A 21,861-nucleotide genomic window follows, 5' to 3' on the forward strand; every position below is an offset into this window, starting at 1 on the left:
TGAAAAGAAATAATCTTTATTTCAAGCAACTTTCACTGATATTTATACATAGCTTTATTCTATGCTATAAACACTTTTTAATGATCACACACACTGATGGATGCTTTGGGGACAATTTGGGTTCAAAATCTTGGCCAAGAACACTTCGACATGCAGACTGAAAGATGCAGGGATCGAATATGAGGTGTGAACAAGCCTTGAAATATTAACCTTGGGAGTTAAATTGTGTGTCTTGTTTCCAAACTGATATCTCAAATACAATCAGTATAAATTCGGCCTAATGCGATGACAGGACCCTGACACTTTGGTGTGCCCCAAGTGTTCAGCAGTCGAGGCATTTAATGTAGTCACATGGCTTTTTGAAGTCTCGGATATTATTTGGCTGCTCACAGTGAAAAAGAATCACTTCCTGTGGACAGTAGGTGATGTCACAGAGCACCCACTAACTATGTTTCATGCTGCTGTTTATCATTTGTGGAACCCACAATGAAAATCTAGTCTAGAATGGATGAAATTTAACCACTTAATCCGGAAGTTCTGCTTCTGCCAGGTATGATTGTGACCAAATATTGTTAGTTGGGCTTTCCTGAATGTGATTCTCATGGAGCTTGTAACAGATGGTACATGTTGGATAATATATATTTGAGCTGGAACAATTTCAAGTGCTGTGGAAACACATTGCATTTTGTTGCTGTCCCACTTTAACAAAAACTGAGACGCGTCCCAATTTACCATCAAAAGGGCTGAAAGAAGAGTTGGTTCAATTCTACCAAATTTAGATTTTAAAGGGAAAATGATTGACTTCCTGTTGGGTTCACAGTTCCAAAAGATTTGGCTCCAAGAGATGTTTTTTAAATAATACTTTAAATGTAGAAGAGATTGTGAGTCAGACAGTGTAGCATAAATAAAAAGTATCATAGCTGTTGACTGCAAACCTGTCAGCTAAACATCCTGGACAAATAATCAAGCAGTGGCACTTCAGTGTAAGCAGCTGCACAAATTTACCTTCACAGATGACACCAGCGTCCTCAGAGTGTCCACAGTTGTGAGATCCAAATCCTAAGTGCTGGCACTGAGTGAGATTTGACTCACTGCCTGAGCAACTGACATCATCCAACCAGATGGGTCCGGTGCCCTGTCCAAACTGTGCATTTTGTGGTGCTGAGATGACCCTGCCACAGCCCAGCTGTCTACACACCACCTGAGCATCCACCTGGTCCCATGAATCATCGCAAACCGTCCCCCACTGCCCACTGTGGAAGAGCTCCACCCTGCCAGAGCAAGAGCTGTTTCCTCCATTAACCAGGCGGATGTGCCCCTCCACTGCTGCACTGTTGCTCACTGCTGTTGTAGAATTTAACCCGACCTGATTGGCTGTAGAGATCTGTGGTATTGGAGCAGGTGTGGTTGAGGGAACTGCAGATGTGGTTGTGTTCACCTCTGTTTACAGTCAATACATAAATAAATAAGTGAAAGTACTGCACTAATGCTGAGAGCATTTTTCTCATGAAGAGTTAAATTGAACAGGAAGATGAAAAGGATGAATTTGTTACAGTGTAACTAGGGGGCAACAATACCTGCACAGTATGCAAGGTGGCACACAGATGGCCTCTCAAGTTTGTAAACGTAGTAGTTTCCATGGCAGAGTTTGACTTGGATGGTGTGTGAGCTAAAATAGCAGCAGCTGCCAGACCAGTTGTTGCACACAGTGCGAGTTACAGTTTCACCGAGCTGTGTGGGATGAGGTTGTGTTATCCACAGAGGAGCATGGGTTCCACACCTGTTTGTGTCTATACACCTCTCGGGAATACGAGCATCAGAGCTCCCAAGAAACAGGCGGTACCAGCCTTGCCAGTTAATAGATTGATCACAGTGTAGGTCCTGAGTATTTGTGTTGTTTGTTGAACGCCATTCATCATTCAGCACAGTGTAGTTGTAACAAGGATCAACACTTTGGGGAGTTTCTGAAGGATGAAAAGAAATAATCTTTATTTCAAGCAACTTTCACTGATATTTATACATAGCTTTATTCTATGCTATAAACACTTTTTAATGATCACACACACTGATGGATGCTTTGGGGACAATTTGGGTTCAAAATCTTGGCCAAGAACACTTCGACATGCAGACTGAAAGATGCAGGGATCGAATATGAGGTGTGAACAAGCCTTGAAATATTAACCTTGGGAGTTAAATTGTGTGTCTTGTTTCCAAACTGATATCTCAAATACAATCAGTATAAATTCTGCCTAATGCGATGACAGGACCCTGACACTTTGGTGTGCCCCAAGTGTTCAGCAGTCGAGGCATTTAATGTAGTCACATGGCTTTTTGAAGTCTTGGATATTATTTGACTGCTCACAGCGAAAAAGAATCACTTCCTGTGGACAGTAGGTGATGTCACAGAGCACCCACTAACTATGTTTCATGTTGCTGTATGTCATTTGTGGAACCCACAATGAAAATCTAGTCTAGAATGGATGAAATTTAACCACTTAATCCGGAAGTTCTGCTTCTGCCAGGTATGATTGTGACCAAATATTGTTAGTTGGGCTTTCCAGAATGTGATTCTCATGGAGCTTGTAACAGATGGTACATGCTGGATAATATATATTTGAGCTGGAACAATTTCAAGTGCTGTGGAAACACATTGCCTTTTGGTGTTTTCCCACTTTAACAAAAACTGAAAAGCGTCCTAAATTACCATCAAAAGGGCTGAAAGAAGAGTTGGTTCATTTCTACCAAATTTAGATTTTAAATGGAAAATGATTGACTTCCTGTTGAGTTCACAGTTCCAAAAGTTTTGGCTTTAAGAGATGTTTTTTAAATAATACTTTCAATGTAGAAGAGATTGTGGGTCAGACAGTGTAGCATAAATACAAAATATCTAAGCTGTTGACTGCAAACCTGTCAGCTAAACATCCTGGAGAGATAATCAAGCAGTGGGACTTCAGTGTAAGCAGCTGCACAAATTTACCTTCACAGATGACACCAGCATCCTCAAAGTGTGCACAGTTGTGAGATCCAAATCCTAAGTGCTGGCACTGAGTGAGATTTGACTCACTGCCTGAGCAACTGACATCATCCAACCAGATGGGTCCTGTGCCCTGTCCAAACTGAGCATTTTGTGGTGCTGAGACGACCCTGCCACAGCCCAGCTGTCTACACACCACCTGAGCATCCACCTGGTCCCATAAATCATCGCACACTGTCCCCCACTGCCCACTGTGGAAGATCTCCACCCTGCCAGAGCAAGAGCTGTTTCCTCCAACCAGGCGGATGTGCCCCTCCACTGCTGCACTGTTGCTCACTGCTGTTGTAGAAGTGAAGCCGACCTGATTGGCTGTAGAGGTCTGTGGTATTGGAGCAGGTGTGGTTGAGGGAACTGCAGATGTTGCTGTCTTCACCTCTGTTTACAGTCAATACATAAATAAATAAGTGAAAGTACTGTACTAATGCTCAATTCAATTCAATTCAACTTTATTTATATTGCGCCAAATCACAACAAACTGATATTCACTGATATTTATACACAGCTTTATAATATGCTATAAACACTTTTTAATGATCACACACACTGATGGATGATTTGTGGACAATTTGGGTTCAAAATCTTGGTCAAGAAAACTTTGACATACCGACCAAAGGAGGCCGGGATCGAACATGAGGTGTGAACAAGCCTTGAAATCTTAAATTTGGGAGTTAAATTGTGTGTCTACTTTCCAAAGTGATATCTCAAATACAAATATTATAAATTCTGCCTAATGCGATGACAGGACCCTGACACTTCAGTGTGCCCCAAGTGTTCAGCAGTCGAGGCATTTAATGTAGTCACACGGCTTTTTGAAGTCTCGGATATTATTTGGCTGCTCACAGCCAAAAAGAGTCACGTCCTGTGCACAGTAGGTGAGGTCACAGAGCACCCTCTATGTTTCATGTTTTTGTATGTCATTTGTGGAATTTTCATATGTGACAATGACCTTTAACAACCTCCCAGGTACAATATGATCTACGTCAATAGAAACTAGAGATGGCACGATACCACTTTTTTGTTATGTCCGATACCGATACCGATATAATAAATTTGGATATTTCCTGATACCGATATGAATCCGATATAGTGTGTTTTTTAATCAACAAAACTATTTTTTTAATATCTTACGGTATTTTGCATAAGTTCATACTCAAGTTCAAAAAACAACAACACTAAAGCTATTCCATTATACCTGTATGAAAAAAAAATATTTCATAGTTCAGCAATACTGATCAATCTAATAAACTTAAACCTACTCCATCCTCCCTTTTCTGGTATTTTAAAGTGTACTTAGCGTAAATATTAAGCAACCTAACTAACAGGGTTCCAATTCCCAGCAAGACATAAAAAAACAAAAAAAACCAAACAAGCAAAAAAAAAATAGAGAACCACCCCCTCACACTCCACCTCGTGATGCTTAATCGACGTAATCAACCTTAATTTGATGCAGTGTGAAAAGAAAATGCACAGAAATAAATTATTTTTCAAGAAATATTAAATAGATTCAACATCTTTCTTTAACAGAATTGCACACTGTACAGATGGTGCCTTCCCAAAGGAAAAAGTACTATAGCTTACTAGGGTATATATTAGACTTAATAGTTACTATATACAGTAATGGACTTCTATTCATTTTACATCAAATTAAAACTTTGGGTGTCAGATAATTATTTAATAAAAGCTAGACATTTTAAATGAGAATAAGAAAGAAAAGTATTTCTTTGTGCCCCCCCCTTTCCCTGTTAATGCCCTGGCACTGGCAAAACTTTGCTAGATCCGCCCCTGCACAGTTACCAGCCGTCAGCTACGTAGAAAAGGATCCTGGTGTAGAAAGTAATATTAAATACATTCTAACAACAGCTTATCAAGGTTAAACGTGCTGCTGTTGTTCAGCCGCTGGTTTCCTCTTTCTGGTGCAAAGTGGGCCAAAAACAAACAAGAGAGACGGAGTCACGACAGAAAAGCCGATCAGCTGATCATTAAGCAGTTTCATGATTGAAGTAGCGGCAGGAGAGGGAGGGAGAGAGAGGCAGTTGCTCCATATATGGTTGTTAAGCTTAACGTGGGAACGCTTTACAAACATTCAGAGATGGACTTACACACTTGCTTTACTTCTCTCGGGGATAACTTTGTCGGAGATGAAATGCCGGGTTGGTAGCGAAGCTCCAAATGCTCAACCAGACCATCGACAGGTCTGGCACGCCACAGCCCCTCTATCACGTGATGCATACTGCTCCGACATGCTAAGGTTATGAGGCGAGTTACGGCGTGTCGCAAGTTTTGTGAGGTGCTTTCGTGATATTTAATGGATCAGATTACATTTTTTATTTCTCTCCGATATCCGATCCAGTAATTTAGGTCAGTATCATACCGATACGTAATATCGGATCGGTCCATCTCTAATAGAAACTGGAAGAAAGGTCTTTGAGAAGAGAATTGCAACTCGTGAGCTCAGTGAGGTGTTATGACTCAAAACAATATTACCATTTATTTATTACCATTATTTACCATTACCCATTCTTTCTTCCAGTCAACTTCGATATCAAAACTACTATGAGTTTCTTGAGCAAACGCTATGTCAATGCATGTAGATTCAAAATACATTGCTCTTCTTTTCATGTCCCTTGCACCATTAAGGTTCAAGGATGAGATTTTAAAGCTAGTCATAGGCACACAGAAAAAGATCCATAAAAAAACAAGAATACAGCATCTTATCTGCTGTTTTTTCCCTGTCAGGTATAGCATCAAACTCGGCAATTTTCTACATCAGTTTTCCTTAAACCATCAGAGGCCCATTGTCGTATTAACCATTTAGCTGAATCAAGAAACAACTCTCTATCAGGGACAAAATCATGTACAACCACATCTCGTTTCCCTTTGGTTACTTCCAAAAAAACTCCTAATTTGTTCTTAACTGTACCCATTACTTCTCTGACCATCAGGAATAGAAGAGTCAGATGTTTCTCTATCACTATTAGAATCTGATGAAACATCCGACTCACTCTCTCTTCCACCCTTTTCTTTTACCTGCATCTTTTTTGGCTTTGCACCTTTAGAGTCCTTAGGTTTCCTTTTTGTATGTGGAATCTTAAAACACTTACATCATCCCTAAACAAATTTCCTTCACTGTGGACCATTTCATCCATTTACACACCAATGCCATTTTATCTGAATATCAATCAGGCTTTAGGAAGAATCACAGTACTATCACAGCTGCAATGAGAGTGGTAAATGATATTACTATTGCACTTGATAAAAAAGAACATTGTGCATCCCTTTTTATTGATTCGTCAAAAGCATTTGACAGTGTTGATCATTGTATTTTAAAACTTAGACTCTTCCAGTCAGGACTATCTGAGAGAGCAGTGGCATGGTTCTCAAACTACCTCAGTAACAGGTCTCAGTGCATAAAATCTGACCGTTTATGTTCTAACTTTGTTACAGCGCACAACGGAGTGCCACAGGGTTCTGTATTAGGTCCCCATCTATTTATCATTTATGTAAACAATCTTAGTCTAAATGTGCCAGATGCAAACTTGCACTTCTATGCTGATGATACAGTTATGTACAGCTGTGGTTCAACTCTTGTCCAAGCCATTGACTCCTTGCAGAAAGCCTTTTTTGCTGTCCAGCACTCATTACTTCAGCTTAAACTTGTTCTCAACGCAGACAAAACAAAGCTCATGCTGTTTTCTAATTAAAGGAATTTGGCCCAAATAATCCCATCAGTAACCACTCTTGAAGGTAATAAAATAGAGTTGGTTCACACGTATAAATATCTGGGAATCTTGATTGATGACTCGGTCACCTTCAAACCACATGTAGAGAATCTTGTGAAAAATCTGAAGTTCAAACTGAGATTTTATTTTTAAAATAAGTTGTGTTTCTCTTTTAATACAAAGAAGCGGCTGCTGCAACATTCTTGCCTGTGCTGGATTACGGAGATATTCTAACTATGAATGTTTCTGCTCAACGTCTTAGAATGGTTGATACTGTGTATCATGCTTCTCTGAGGTTCATCACTAACCGTAAATTTCAGACTCACCACTGTGAGCTATACTCTCAGGTAGGATGGCCTGCTTTGGTAAGTTGGAGGAACTGTCATTTATACAGTTTTATATATAAGGCGATACTTGGGTTGCTGCCTTCTTATATATGTTCCCTGCTTGCAGTGAAACATGCTGGTCGGTATTCTCTTTGTCTGCATGGTTACTTGTTGCTTTCTGTTCCATTTGCCCGAACTGAATTTGGTAAAAGAGCTTTTGTCCATCTAGCACCCTTGACTTGGAACAAACTGCAGAACGACTGGAAAATGACTGAATTCATTTCATTAAGTGCTTTTAAATGTAAACTACGAATCCTTGAGGCCAAGTCCATAACATGCAACTGTTTTAATTAGATTGATTGTCATTTTAACTGACTTTTTATTTTTATTTGAATTTTATTGAATTTTATTTTATTTGTATTCTTTCACTTATTGTTGCATGTGTCTTGTTGCTGCCTGTGTTTGATTGAGTAATTTCTGTAACTGTGAGACACTTGCTGCTGCCTATCTTGGCCAGGTCTCCCTTGAAAAAGAGGTTTTTAATCTCAATGGGATCTTCCTAGTTAAATAAAAGTTAATAAATAAATAACTAAATAAATAAATAAATAAATCCACATCCATTTCCTGCTGCACTCCTTGCTTAGTTGTGTGGCCAAACTCCTCACACACTTCAGCAGAAGTAGAGTATCTCACATCCGGAAACTTTGGCCGTCTTTCCATCTCCTACATTGAATACTGGGGCTCCGTCCTGTGCGTCACCTGCAGAAACACCTTTCCCCCCCTTACCTGCTGAGACCCTTGCCAAGTTACCTGCCAAAGTCCCCTCCCCTGCATTGTCAGAGCCCTGCACAGTTTCAGCTGCTTTATGCACCTTCTCAGGACAATTACAGACTGAACGCCCTTCCTGATTGCACCAAAAACATCTCATGGTTTCCATTGTTGCAAAAATTGTGTAGTCAAACCCATCAACCTTAAATTTCATAACTATGTCCAGCTCCTCATTCTCATTGTTTGGAATCATATACACCCATCATCAAAATAAAACAACATGTCTTAACTTTGCCGATTTGCACCCATAAGGGAGCATAACCATAGCAGACACAATCTGACCATGACGTGACAACTCTTTCAGCAAAATATCATCACTGATGAAAGGCGGCAAATTAGGCAGAATGATCTTCTTTGCCGGGTTCATTAGGGGAAAGACCGTGGTATGCGTACTTCTCAAAACAACTCCCTTCTCAACTACACTATTCATTTTGTCAACAGAATCCAAAAACATAACAACCGCCATAACTGGACTGGCCATCGGGCACAACAGGCATTTGCCGGTGAACAGGTGATGGAGAAATAGGTTTACCTTTTAGGTGACATGAATGAGTTGAAGGGAAGTTATGAATGGTTACTGAGAGACAAATAACACCGCATAATTCATCCTAGAAGCTGCCTTTATACTTTCATACCCAACAACTTCCCCAATATGGAACGCCAGGACTGCCATAATGAATTACTTAAATACACCATTAAATAATTAATTAAATGTGGCAATAATTAATTAAAATGGGAATTAATTAATTAAATAAATAGTTATGACACATGTAATTAATTAATTATTGACACATTTAATTAATTATTTATGTATTTCATATTTTAATTAATTATTGACACATTTAATTAATTAATTATTGACACATTTAATTAATTATTTATGTATTTCACATTTTAATTAATTATTGACACATTTAATTAATTATTTCATGATATATTTATTTATTTCATTTTGGCAGTCCTGGCGCCTGGCTCTCATCATGAATTAATTTTATCTGTCAGCCTCACCCATCAAACTCACGGGGCGGGGTTAACGCTGCCCATGCAGCTTCTCTAACATTTGATTGGTTGCCGTGCAATGTAAGTCAAAACAGGTCGATCCTAGATAATCGATTGCTTCTGTAGACTTGAGGCAGCCAGGTATCCCAGAATGCGTTTCAAATCACAGGCAGCAATGGTGGTGGTGTAGTTTTAAAATACCCCGTTTTTCTGTCACCAACTACACTTTTAACAGTGTTTTAGCCGCGAATGTCGCGCCGTAATCTTCACGTCTGGTCAGGTTGTCAACATAGAACATGTTTGCAAAAGTGCTCAGATGTTTTCAGAGATTTCAGTAGCTCTGCTAACAGTCAGCATGCAGAGTGCACCGAGGGGGGTTACGTCAACCGGTTTGTTTACATATTCCACTCTCCGCGTTCCACATGTTGCATTCGCAGATTCTCATTTTCACCGAACGATCGTCTCTTTCCGCCTGGTCTTGTGTCTCTGTGCTTCTGTAACATAAAGAACGAGCTGACATGTTTCTCACGACACCAGCGATCAGCTCAGCAGGCCCTCAGTTTACCTGCATGCATCCTCCTCCTCACTTGTCAGCTGTTTAACACCTGCTGCTAATTCAAGAAACACGCCCACGTTACCTGGTGATAGTCACAGTTTAACTGGGCAGCCGGTGCTCGATATAACGCAATGTCAGCGCATTTTTCTGCACAACATAAGTAAATATAGTATTTTTCCCGAGCGCAGAGCTGCTGGAGCTTGTTTTCTTACAGAGCACTTTGTAGGCGAAGCCACTTTATCGGCAGCTGATGTCCAATTACCTGCACACAGCTTTGAAACCTCACCTGAGTTTTAGCTCTCAGTGGTTAAACGCTGGACTTAATTCACTCAGGTTTTGTCTGTCGGGTCACGTTTACTTCGCTGTTTTATTTACAACTGAGCAAATCGGTTTGGCTGAGGTTAAAGTTACGTTTCATAACTGCATAGTTTTACAGACGTTTAATGGTTCACTGGCACATGTGTTAGACTGAACTATTCGCTTTTCTTTATCTGGTGTGTTTCGGATTTAACAGTGAATTTTGAGATTAAACTGACTTTTAAAATGTTTTTATACAAAGAGGAAAGAGAAGGCGCATTTCCACCGAGAGGAGCAGAGTTTGCAACAGCGTGTTCATCATGAAGACTGCAACCTGGACAGAAATATTATATCATCTGTTTTTAATAGTTATTTAACTGTATTCTAAGCACCAGCTATGTTAGAATTTTTAGAGTTTACTTAACTAAAAATAAATGAGCTTAACATATAATTTGTGTGATTTCTCTCTCTCTCTCTCTCTCTCTCTCTCTCTCTCTCTCTCTTTTCTTTTTCGGTCATGTTATGTTTAACTGTAAAAGGTTTGTTACAAACTATGAAACACATCGTGCAGACTTCTGGATGTTAGAAGAAAACTAATACTGCTCATGAATGAGACTAAAGGCAGGAAGGTGTCCTTTAAAACTAAACATGTTAATAGGACCTCCCTATTTATATTGTAGTTTATGATATAGCACGTATATTTCAGTAATAGCCTACTTATTTCAGCAGCTCACATGGGCGTTATCTGTGATACTCCTTAACTATAATTTATCCAAGTTAATGTCAGTTAACCATTCAGACAGTTCTTTTGCAATGAAAAACATAAACACCCATGCTGCGTAATGTTTACATTATAGCTGCTTATGCAGTAACCATGGTAACCACGGACTCTGAGCGGCTGGATCGACGGAGGTCAGACAACAATTTTACATGTATGATCTTAAAACAGGACACAGCCAATATCCGTGCTGGCCTCATATCAAATGTGACCGCAGACTGAGTCTATGTTTGACGTTTGCTTTATATCTAATCTTCCTGTCAAACATTTAAACAGCAGCGAGTCTGCAGCTGAGGGAATACAAACTCAAACTGTCGGAACAGGTTCGATCGTGGATTCATTTGGTAATTTATTAAATGTATAACTGTTAGTCTAATCTGCTGCTGAGTCTCTTACGCTGATGAAAATGCAGATAACACAGATCACGAACTGTTCAACCAATCACTTTCATTCCACTTTGATCTGCGACAAACTGACGGTTCATCTCTGTTACAGTGTTGCGTTGCTATATTTTTGTGTTCTTTATGCTGTAGATTTTCACGTCTCTGGAATAGTTGGCAGTATTAAGGATGCTTTTCTGTAAAATCATATTGATATGACCCGTGACATATTCGTAGATGACAGTTAGATAGTCAGCTGGGAAACTCTGTGTTAACTCAGAGATCTGAAGATGTCATGGAGATGCTGATCTTGCTCCGTGGTGTACAGGTCCGTTTACCCTCATGATTAATATTCACAATAAAAATATTAGCCGAACATCATGAAGTCTGTATGTGTTTCATAGTGTCGAACCACCTTTGTACAGTTAAAGCCAGCAGCTACTACATGACGGAAACACCAACGTTATCTCTCTTCTGCGTTTATACGCAGGTCACGCTGATTACTGAACAGAAACCCAAAGATCAGCTGTTAATCGAATTTATTTGCTCTCCCTCCTCCTTAAACATGTTTTTAATGTTAGTTATAATTCAGAATTGGCGACTGAAACACGTAGGACACATACGAACATCAGGAAATAACACCCCGATAAATATAACCTCAGTAAAATAAGTCAGTGTCAGCGGGGGTTATTACAGCTGTGTACCGGGGCCTGCGCTTTGTCGGCGGTAATAACAGCTCGATTGCTTGCGAGGCGAGCGGGTCTATCCCACGCTTTGCCGTGAGACTGGCCAGACATCTCCGAAATCATCGAAGCACTTTTGCAAAGAGGCTGTATCTTGACAAACCGACCAGACATATGAAGATTAAACCACTACATTCTCGGCTAAAAAAATATTAAAACTGTTTTTGGTGACACACAAACAGGGTTTTTCAAAGTTCAGTTCTGCCGGTTGTTGTGGGCTAAAAACAATGGCCACCAGGCCAAAGCAATGGTTTTGAGTCGATCAGCGTTAACCCCGCCCCCTGAGTTTGATGGGTGAGGCTGACAGATAAAATTATTTCATGGTGAGAGCCAGGCGCCAGGACTGCCAAAATGAAATAAATAAATATATCATTAAATAATTAATTAAATGTGTCAATAATTAATTAAAATGTGAAATACACAAATAATTAATTAAATGTGTCAATAATTAATTAATTAAATGTGTCAATAATTAATTAAAATGTGAAATACATAAATAATTAATTAAATGTGTCAATAATTAATTAATTACATGTGTCATAACTATGTATTTAATTAATTAATTCCCATTTTAATTAATTATTGCCACATTTAATTAATTATTTAATGGTGTATTTAAGTAATTCATTATGGCAGTCCTGGCGTTCCATACCCCAACAGCCAAACCACACTCCTCTGCCGAAAAATCGGTACCAACCGGTATTTTAATACCATGCCGATGGGAGAGGCTCCGAAAGCCCTCCGTTGCATGACTTCTACCGGCCATCGCACTGAGCTAAGAGCTCAGCGCTGCCGAAAAGAACACCAAAGAAAAAACAAGTGAAAAAGGATTGTGCAACAGGATGAAAAAGTGTACTAGAAAAAGTCGCATTTCCTGCGAAAAATGCACTGTGAATGCCGTGTAGTGGAATCTGCTGAAAACAGCTGAAAAGCAGAATTATCTGCTGAAAAGATGTGTAGAAGCAGAAGTGCTTGCTGAAGATGGCTGCATTTGAAAGGGTCCAGTGAAGAGTGTCAAGAAAGCCAGGAGCATGCAAGCGGGGGAACATGTGCAGCAACCGCCACGGGTAAGATTAAAACCTTCGCCACCAGATCTCACAGCAGCTGCTCATCCCACTAAGCCAAACCAGTTCTAGTGCCAATCAAAGATATAATGAGAAAAACAATGTGCACTGTGCAGAAGAAGCTGAATTGTGCTGAAAAGAGGTGAAAAAGTAGAACTTTCTGGTGAAAAGAGGTGACGAAGCTGAATGTTCAGCAAAAAAGAGATGGAAAAAAATGAAATTTGTGCTAAAAAATGGGATGAAAACTGAGGTAGGAGGTAAGGTAGAAGAATAAAGTTTAAAGAGAAACAGGATCTCAATAGTGTGAATGCCTTGAGGAATCATCACTGCCAACATAAATGGGAGGAAGAAGCGCGCGGGACAGACAGTCAGCCACGCAGTTGTACTTAGCAGCCACGTGCCAAATGTCTGTTGTAAACTCGGAAATGGCTGCCAACTGGCGCTGCTGGGTCAGAGACCTTGGACATCGCAAACGTCAAAGGTTTATGATCGCCGTATGCGGTAAAGCTACGACCCTCGAGAAAAAAAAAAAAAACGAAAATGCTGCATTGTGAGATGCAGGGCCAGCAACTCCCTGTCAAAAACACTGTATTTGCGCTCACTGTCCATGAGCGTGTGACTGAAAAAGGCGAGTGGTTGCCAGACACCGGAGACCTGCTGTTCTAACACTGCGCCCACCACCACGTCTGACGCGTCGGTGGTCAACGCAATCTCCGCCGACGGAAATGGGTGGGCCAGCAGTGTAGCATTAGCCAGCGCAGCCGTGGACCCAGAAAATGCCTGGATGCGTTCAGGGACAGAGTCCATCAATCGCTGAAAAGTCTTGGCAGCACCTTTCAGCCCAAATGCCATGCGTAAAAACTCAAAGGGGTAATAACGCCAGTTTTGGGAACGTCCTCGGCGTGCATGGGAACCTGGTGATACCCCCGCACCAAGTGAATTTTAGAAAAAATCGAGGTGCCAGCGAGGTGGGCGGAAAAATTCTGGATGTGGGGAATGGGGTAACGGTCGTTCTTCGTGACATTATTCAAATGGCGAAAATCCCCACACGGCCGCCACCGACCATCTAATTTGGGCACCATTTGGAGCGGAGAGGCCCATGCACTATTCGTGCGCTGTACAATGCCGAGGTGCTCCATAGTGGCAAACTCTTCCCGAGCGACGGAGAGATAATCCTTTGCGCCCAGAAGCGGAGAGTTGGCGAGGCTGGCTCTCACTGCCGCTGGCAGCTGTCGGAGGAAGATGTGGGCGAAGAGGAATCCCCCGTCGTTCGGTCCGAGGAAGGATAGCATGTGCTCCATCAGTTCGAGCTGTGTTTTCCCTCTAAAACACAGCACCCACACTTCCTGACAACTGAGTGTGAGTGAAGCCCTCCAGTGGTCCACCACAAACTGACATTTTTTATTGTAACAACCAACGATCTATACAGGAAAATAATGACTATTAACAAGGTTGCCCAAACTTTTGCATCCCACTGTAAACCCATGGATGGAATTGTGTCTCAGGACTCTTTGTATGCAGGGATAGCTCAGTAGGTAGCGTGGTTGCACCATGATCAGAAGGTCGGGGATATGAATCCACTGAAAGCTAGTGATGGGTCGTTCGCGAACGAAATGGCTCTTAGAGCTGGATCTTTGAAGTGAACGACAGTTGCCAGATCCTTATTGGGAGCCGTGAGGGTTTGTTTTCCTTCTCTTGCCCTCTCTCTAACTTTTTTTTCGCTTCATGCCACACGTGAGCCTCGTGTTTGTGCTGGGCAGATGGGGGAGGGGTGGTAGTTACACTCGCAGCAGCAGTAGCACACAAACAGAGCAGGAGGGAGAGAGAGAAAAAGAGCACCAACAAGAGACAACATCGTCAATTTAGAAAGGTACAGTAAAGAAAATGAGTGAAGCAACCAAGAAAACAAGCAAAATCTGGAACCACTTCAATTTTATTGACAGTACAAAGGCAGAGTGTAGAGTCTGCAAAAAAAGAATTTCATATAGAGCCGGCTCCACAAACAACATGCATAGGCACCTCAGAACTGTCCACCCATCAGTGCAATGGGAAGAAAAAACACAGTCAGTTGAGGGTGATATAAATGAAGGTGCTAGTGTGTCTACTGCAACTGTTGCTGCTCCTTCTTCTGCTGCAGTATCTGAAGCGTCATGCAGTATACCACCTAAACCAAGTCAGAGCTCAATGAGACAGTTTTTGCAGACAGCAAAACAGAACACAATTGATGAAGAACTGGCAAAAATGATAGCACTTGATTTCCAACCATTTTCTGTTGTGGATGATAAGAGATTCAGGACTTTTATACATGCACTGAATCCCATGTATGTAATTCCAAGCAGGAAGGCTCTCTCCCAAGAAATCATCCCAGGCTTAGATGAAAGAGAACGTGCATCACTGCAAGAGAGGGTTAAAAAAGCCACAGCAGTGTGTCTAACAACTGATAGCTGGAAATCCCAAACCACCACATCCTTCTTGTCAGTTACGTGTCACTTTATTAAAAATTATAAAATGGTATCCTGTTCTGGATTGTTTTGAGTTCAGCGACAGACACCCTTCCGAGAACTTAGCAGAAGAGCTGCTCAAAGTGGCAAAGAGTTGGATGTGGAAAACAAAATGGTTTGCAGCTAGCATAACAAAAGCAATTAAAATCCTGAAATGGGCCCACCACCCATGTCTTGCGCACACAATTAACCTGGTTGTGAGAGATGCTTTGAAGGTGATGAAGCCAGCTGTGGACAAAGTGAAGGCAATAGTGGAATTTTTCCACAGGAGCACAACAGCCACACACAAGCTCAAATCTACCCAACAACAGATGGGCATGCCTGAGCTAAAGCTCAAACAAGAATGTATCACAAGATGGAACTCAACCTTTCATATGCTAAAACGGATTCCAGAGTTCAAGGATGCAGTCATCTCTACCCTGGCAGTTATCAGTGTCGACCCTCTGAGCCACGAGGAATGGGAGGTACTACAGGAGGCATGCACTGTTTTGGAGCCATTTGAGCAGGTCTCCGTGGAGATCAGTGCAGACAGGTGAGTGTGCAAATGTTATTGCATTATTATTATTATTATTATTATTAGTAGTAGTAGTAGTAGTAGTAGTAGGAGTTAGTTGCATAGCTGGTTGCATTGCTGGTATGACAAGCAGATTAGACACGATCATAAATAATAATATACTGCTGAATTTTAAAAAAGCATAATTTTGAAACTTGTTATTTACTCTTTTTCAGCCATGTCACAGCCTCCAAAATGTTAATCCTGTGCAAGGGTCTGCAGAGAGTGACAGCTGAACACCAAACCAGAGTAACTACAGGAAAAGTGAAAGAGTTGGTGGATGCTCTCTGTGCATCCATGGACAGAAAGTTCCACAGAATGGAATATAATGCTGTTCTCTCTGAAACCACCATTCTTGATCCAAGATTCAAGAAGCTGGTCTTTAATGACAACAGAGCGGTGGATGAAGCTCTTCAGAGAATAACTGCAGCAGCAAGATCCAGCCAACCAACTCCACTGCCAGAGGACCAAGAGGGAGAATAGGCAGAAGAGGATGAACAAAACGAGCAACAAGCATCTGCTGTTTGGAGGTTCTTTGAAGAACAAGCAAGTAGAGACACTACCAGAAGGAATCCCTCAGCAGATGCAATACTGGAAGTGAGATCCTACATTGATGAGCCCCTTTGCCAGAGAAGTGCAGATCCACTGAGCTGGTGGGAGACAAAGGCTTATACTTATCCACGTCTTACCCAGGTGATGACACGGAGACTTTGCATTGTAGCAACATCAGTCCCCTGTGAGAGAATCTTCTCCAAAACAGGACAGATAATGAATGACAGAAGAAACCGGATCAGCTCCTCAAAGCTAAGGCACTTGGTATTCCTGAATGCCAACCTTTCCCTTAATTAAAGATCTGGTTGTTCATTTTTTCTTTTTGTTTTGCATCATTTAATCGATATTTTATTGTGTTGTGGTTTGTAGTGTTTTGTGTTCTTTCATTTTGAATTGGTTTAAAAGGAAAAAAGCTGAAAATTTAAATAGTTAAAAATTGAATTGTAAATAGTTGTTTTTTGTACTTTATAATTATTTTTTTTTACATTTTGTGTGCTGTGAATAAATACAAGAATATTTATATGATAAACATTTATAAATAAAAAAGAAATTTTTTACATTACTAGTTCATGGTGTGCATAATTTTATATTGTTGTTATTAATACATTAATTAAAGCAACAAAACAACAGGAAGAGCCGGTTGGGAGCCGAAAGAGCCGGCTCTTTTTAGTGAGCCGAGCCGAAAGAGCCGGTTTTCTAAAAAGAGCAGGAAATCCCATCACTACTGAACGCCCTGAGCAAGGTACCGGCCCTACACACTGCTCCCGGGGCAGTGGCTGCCCACTGCTTCACTGAGTTAAATGGCCTGTATTTGTATAGAGCTTTACTTAGTCTCTAAGGACCCCAAAGCGCTTTACAGTACATCCAGTCATTCACCCATTCATACACTGGTGATGGCAAACTATATTGTAGCCACAGCTACCCTGCGGCAGACTTACAGAGGCGAATGGGTTAAATGCAGAGAGAGAAATTTCCCCATGGGGATCAAAAAAGTATACATTATTATTTTTATTATTAAAAGGTCGAGGTATGAACATATAGACTGAAAGAGTATGATGAGTATGCTTGTGGGACATACTGCCATTAATACTTTATCTAATCTTTATCTACACTTTATAGTTTATTTAGCCAATCTAAAGTGCTCCCAACCTTTATATCATGTGCTAGATCAACTCCTAAGAGTTAAAGAAGAGATGTGTAAATAGGAACTAATTAGGTTATGACAGCAAACCTACCAGCTTTATGTCACTCAAAATTTTCCGGTAAATGTCTTGTATAAAGGGAGAACGTAGTTGCACCTGTTTATGAAGAATTTTTTTTACATTTTTATCTTTTGTAGGATACTCTGCATGAGTCTCTCAGGAACAAGTTTAAAAAGGAAAGAAGGCCACTAGTAGACGTAGAGGAAATTGAAAAACATGAGACAGAAATACTCAATATTTGTTTGCCATTTTAAATCACATGTAAAACTTAAAAGTATTGTTTTATTTTTTCTCTCTCAATTTTTGCTAAACTTTTTAAGGATATCATTCATCTTGATCATGGGGAGGATGAAAGGAGCACCTGCCAACATGTACCAGTGATTAAGCAAGAGTTCCAAAAAACTAGGCCAAATGTGGATGTCATTCCAACACACCTCTGGAAAATACAAAAGTACAGAGCACACTACATTCTTCAGCATACTACTGAAGAGGTTTTACAAGAATTCCCATGTCTGTCTTACTATCCCTGTTGTGCTGAGTGTTTTATCAAAAACTCCAGCAAAAAAACCCAACAATAGTGCACAACAAAAACATGATCATGTACTGATTTGCTGCATATTTACACAGATTTCTAATAATCAGGTACCTACGGGATAAGAAAAGTGACTGAATCAACAGATTTATTTCATGAGTAATAAAAGTACACTAACAGAAATTGCCACATTGACTGTCTTTCTGTTTGGTTTTATTTTCATGCTTCAGGATCATTTTGGACCAATCTGATGCCTCTGACAGGTTTTTTTGGGGAAGAATAGTCTAAACATCCCTTTTGCACAGCAATGTATACTCAAGAATTAAAGTAAACAAAAGCAAAATTATAATTTGTTTTCTAATGATAATTGATGTGTGAAATAATGATTTTTCTGTTTTGCTATATAATGGCATATATTATCGTACAATCCTAATATGTATATGTATATCTTTTATTTTAGCTTCTTGAAGAGGCTTCCATGTTACTTAAAACTGATGTGGACAAAAAGTAATCAGAGGATTCAGTAAGATGGCAGCATAGCTTGTGTCAATAGCCCCAAACAGCAACCTTAAAAGCCTCTGCTTAAAATCTGTTAAAGAGAACCAAACCCAAAGAACCATCAGGAAATGGTTCTTTGGGGCACCTTTAAAGGTTCTTCAATGAACCACTGAAAGAAATGATTCTTCAAAGGTTCCAGTTGGAAAATTTATTTTTCTGAGTGTAGGCAGCACTTAGAAACAGTGATCCATGCTTTTATTTCTCTTCTACCTGGACTACTGTAACGCACTTTATGTAGGGGTCAGTCAGTCGTTCCTCTCACGTCTGCATATATATCTCCAGAGGGTGAGTCTGACTGTAATGCAGTCAGATAACAATGTAGCTGGGTTCAAATAATTAGGGTTCTCTCTGAGTATAATAGACAGTAACTGAGGGGGGAGGAAAAACTACAAATACCGGGGCTGGAAATAGGAAGTTTTTGTGCTCTTCCCAGCTAGGGCATGGAAGAGAGCAATGCTAAGGACTTTGTGCATTGAGGTAAAATAATATGAAATTTGCTTCTATATACCTCCTAGGTAGCGATGACCAAATGAAGCTTTCTGATGCATTGTGGCTTATATTGAAAAACTGTTCTTTAGTAGAGGCTGTTTAACATAGCTTTTGGTGACATCTAGTGTTCAAAAATATGAAGAGCAGCTTGTATCTACAAATTTGAATGAACTACATTATGATTGTCCACTCTACAGAGCTGAATTGACAGCTTCTGCTTAATATCAAATGAAAGTTGTGTCTGATATTGGGCTATTAGTGTAGTCTAAGCACTACATTTTTTTGGGGGGGGGGGGGGAAATCAAAATTGTGTCTCTGATTAATAAGTAATTTTAGTAAAAATTAAATAAACCCAACACAATCTTATAACAGATTGCGAGTATGATTGTGCTGTGAAGTCCCTGCCTCCACGTGATTATGTAATTAACCAGTGGACAGGTATCTATAAATTTAACTATAGATATACTGTGTTATATACATAATACAGCACAAATCCGACCAATGATTCATTTCCTTATTAACCATTAAATCAGGTACTGAAGCAGTGACGTGCTGAATGAAGCTTTGGGCATCATTGATCACTTTAAACTTTAAAAATTAAACTTTAACACAGTGTTTCTGGGGTTTTTTTGGTGCTTGAGCTTCAAACGGGCCATCACTACTCCTAGGTTAATTTTTATTTATATGTATTTAAAGTAGGGGTGGGAATTTATCGTGTTAATTGCGATTAATTATTCTGATAAAATTTAAAGCGTTTAAAAAATGCATTTAATCACAATTTACATTCCAAGCCACGGGGAACTTTTGTCAATGCACGATTTCCTGTTACACCGATTACACTGATGGACACATCAGAGCTACAAATTCAACAGATGCCTTTGCTGCGTACGTTTGAAAAGCACATAGATAGAAACACAGCGGAAATAAGAAAGAATAAAGACGGCATAGTAGAACTTCAGGAGAATGTTGTTGAACAGTAGAAATAAATAAATCCCTGAACAGCTCCTGTGAGGAATGTGCAAGAGGAGATGGAAGCTAAGGCTGACTGGTCTTCCTGAGAAAGATGATGAAAACACGAGGCAGTCTGTATCTTTGTGGGATTCTGACCAGAGTTGTGCCGGTGTCTGTGGGCAAACAGAGAGACTGTTGGCACTAGTGATGGCCAATAGTGGTGTGCGATACTGCATATTTTGGTATCGATCCGATACCAAGTAAATACTGCCCAGTATCGCCTACCGATACTTTTCAGTAAACAAGGTGGAGTGAGTTGCTAAATATCAATTAATTTTCATGACCTTAAGTGTTTTTTGTGATGTTTCCTTTTTTATTATTAAACTATTTATTATTAAATAGTTAAAACCCAGGACATAATTAGGTTAAAGTTTGAAGGAAAATCTTCAATTTTCCTTCAAACTTTAAAAGGAAAATCTTCAATTACAATCAAAATTCTCAACAACAAAAGAAACAACTGGTGAAACTATAAATAATATGTAAACAACTTAACAACCCCCAATGCATCTAAGTCATGTCACGTGATGGCGCAACATCTAAACACAAGAGGGGGGAGGGGGAGCGTAGTGTGCCTTCTCGGCGCTGACACAGGAGCAATGAGTCCAATGACCTGGCTGTTTCGTCTTTGCTGAAAGCACAGCATTGCAAGCAAGAGCAGAACTTAAAGTAAAGAATCGATCTAACCAGACTAAGTATTGATCCGATACCGATTTGGTATCGATACAATCGATATTTAGATCGATCACCCACCACTACTGGCCAAATGAAGCTTTTGAAGCATTGAACTTGTATTGAAAAATGGTTTATTACTCAAAGCTTTTCAACACAGTCCTCTCTGGTGATATCTGGTGGCCAAAAATATAAAGAGCAGCTTGACTCTAAAAAATAAAATAAAACCAACTGCTTCATTATGACTGCCCACTCTACAGAGTGGAATTCTCTTTGATATTGGGCCACTGTTATGTTGCTTTGACCATGTATTTTGGATGATGTACTCATCTGAAGTCCAGCAGATTTGTTCAAATCTATGACATTTTTCAACTGCTACTGTTTTGATTATTACCTCCATTGTGTGTCAACCTGTGCTCTATCTTTGTTATTCTGTACCTTTAATACCATAAATTTTTATCACCCCCCCATATCCTTGCTGTTATCTTTGTTGTATTTTTATCCTATACGAGAGTTCATTTTGTATTGTATTGTTCTTGATTGTATTGTTCAATTGTTACTAATTTAAAAAAAAAAAAAAGATACTTTGAAGGACCCGACCTAACCGGTCCAAGTAGGTCCATCAAAGGCCGGGTAGGACGGAAGTGAGTATCTGTGAAATTTGACAATCTTCTAGCCTTCGTTTAAGTTTGCCCTTAGTTCCGCATTTTTCTGGTTGCAAGCAGCAGAGCGTGAAAACTTTAAAATGGACCGAGAAATGTTTTCTCTTTCTGGTACATTTTTAATTCTCGAGGAGCTAGAAAAACTTTATTGCAGTCACCTTCATGTTTTGCACCTTAGGCTCATCAGAGACAATCATATCCAGGTATAATAATTTTCTTTAACCTACACGCATTTAGGAATTACTTTGCCAGTTTCATGAATAATTTCAGTGACTGAATGATTGCTGGCCATTTGTACACATTTACTGGATTATATAAAATATGTAAACTACATCTCTTTGAAACTTATAGAAGAATGTTTTCTATTTATTTTCTATTATTCATTTGATCTTTTAACTTATTTGTGTA

At 39.9% G+C, this 21,861-nt stretch overlaps 2 protein-coding genes across 2 annotated transcripts in view; one reads left to right on the forward strand and one right to left on the reverse strand.

Annotated features, from left to right (window-relative positions):
• Positions 1 to 21,861, reverse strand: part of LOC100700312 (deleted in malignant brain tumors 1 protein) — a 162,226-nt gene that overhangs the window by 24,615 nt on the left and 115,750 nt on the right. The window contains 2 exon segments of the mRNA XM_019360307.2: positions 1,006 to 1,440; positions 1,578 to 1,964. Coding sequence (XP_019215852.1) covers positions 1,006 to 1,440; positions 1,578 to 1,964 — 822 coding nt within the window.
• Positions 15,361 to 16,716, forward strand: LOC112846435 (zinc finger BED domain-containing protein 4-like). Its single transcript, XM_025905956.1, has 2 exons — positions 15,361 to 15,757; positions 15,955 to 16,716. The coding sequence occupies exons 1-2, from the start codon at positions 15,444 to 15,446 to the stop codon at positions 16,259 to 16,261; spliced, it is 621 nt and encodes a 206-aa protein (XP_025761741.1). The 5' UTR covers positions 15,361 to 15,443; the 3' UTR covers positions 16,262 to 16,716.

Source organism: Oreochromis niloticus, linkage group LG3 (assembly GCF_001858045.2).
Source record: "Oreochromis niloticus isolate F11D_XX linkage group LG3, O_niloticus_UMD_NMBU, whole genome shotgun sequence".
Taxonomy (NCBI): domain Eukaryota; kingdom Metazoa; phylum Chordata; class Actinopteri; order Cichliformes; family Cichlidae; genus Oreochromis; species Oreochromis niloticus.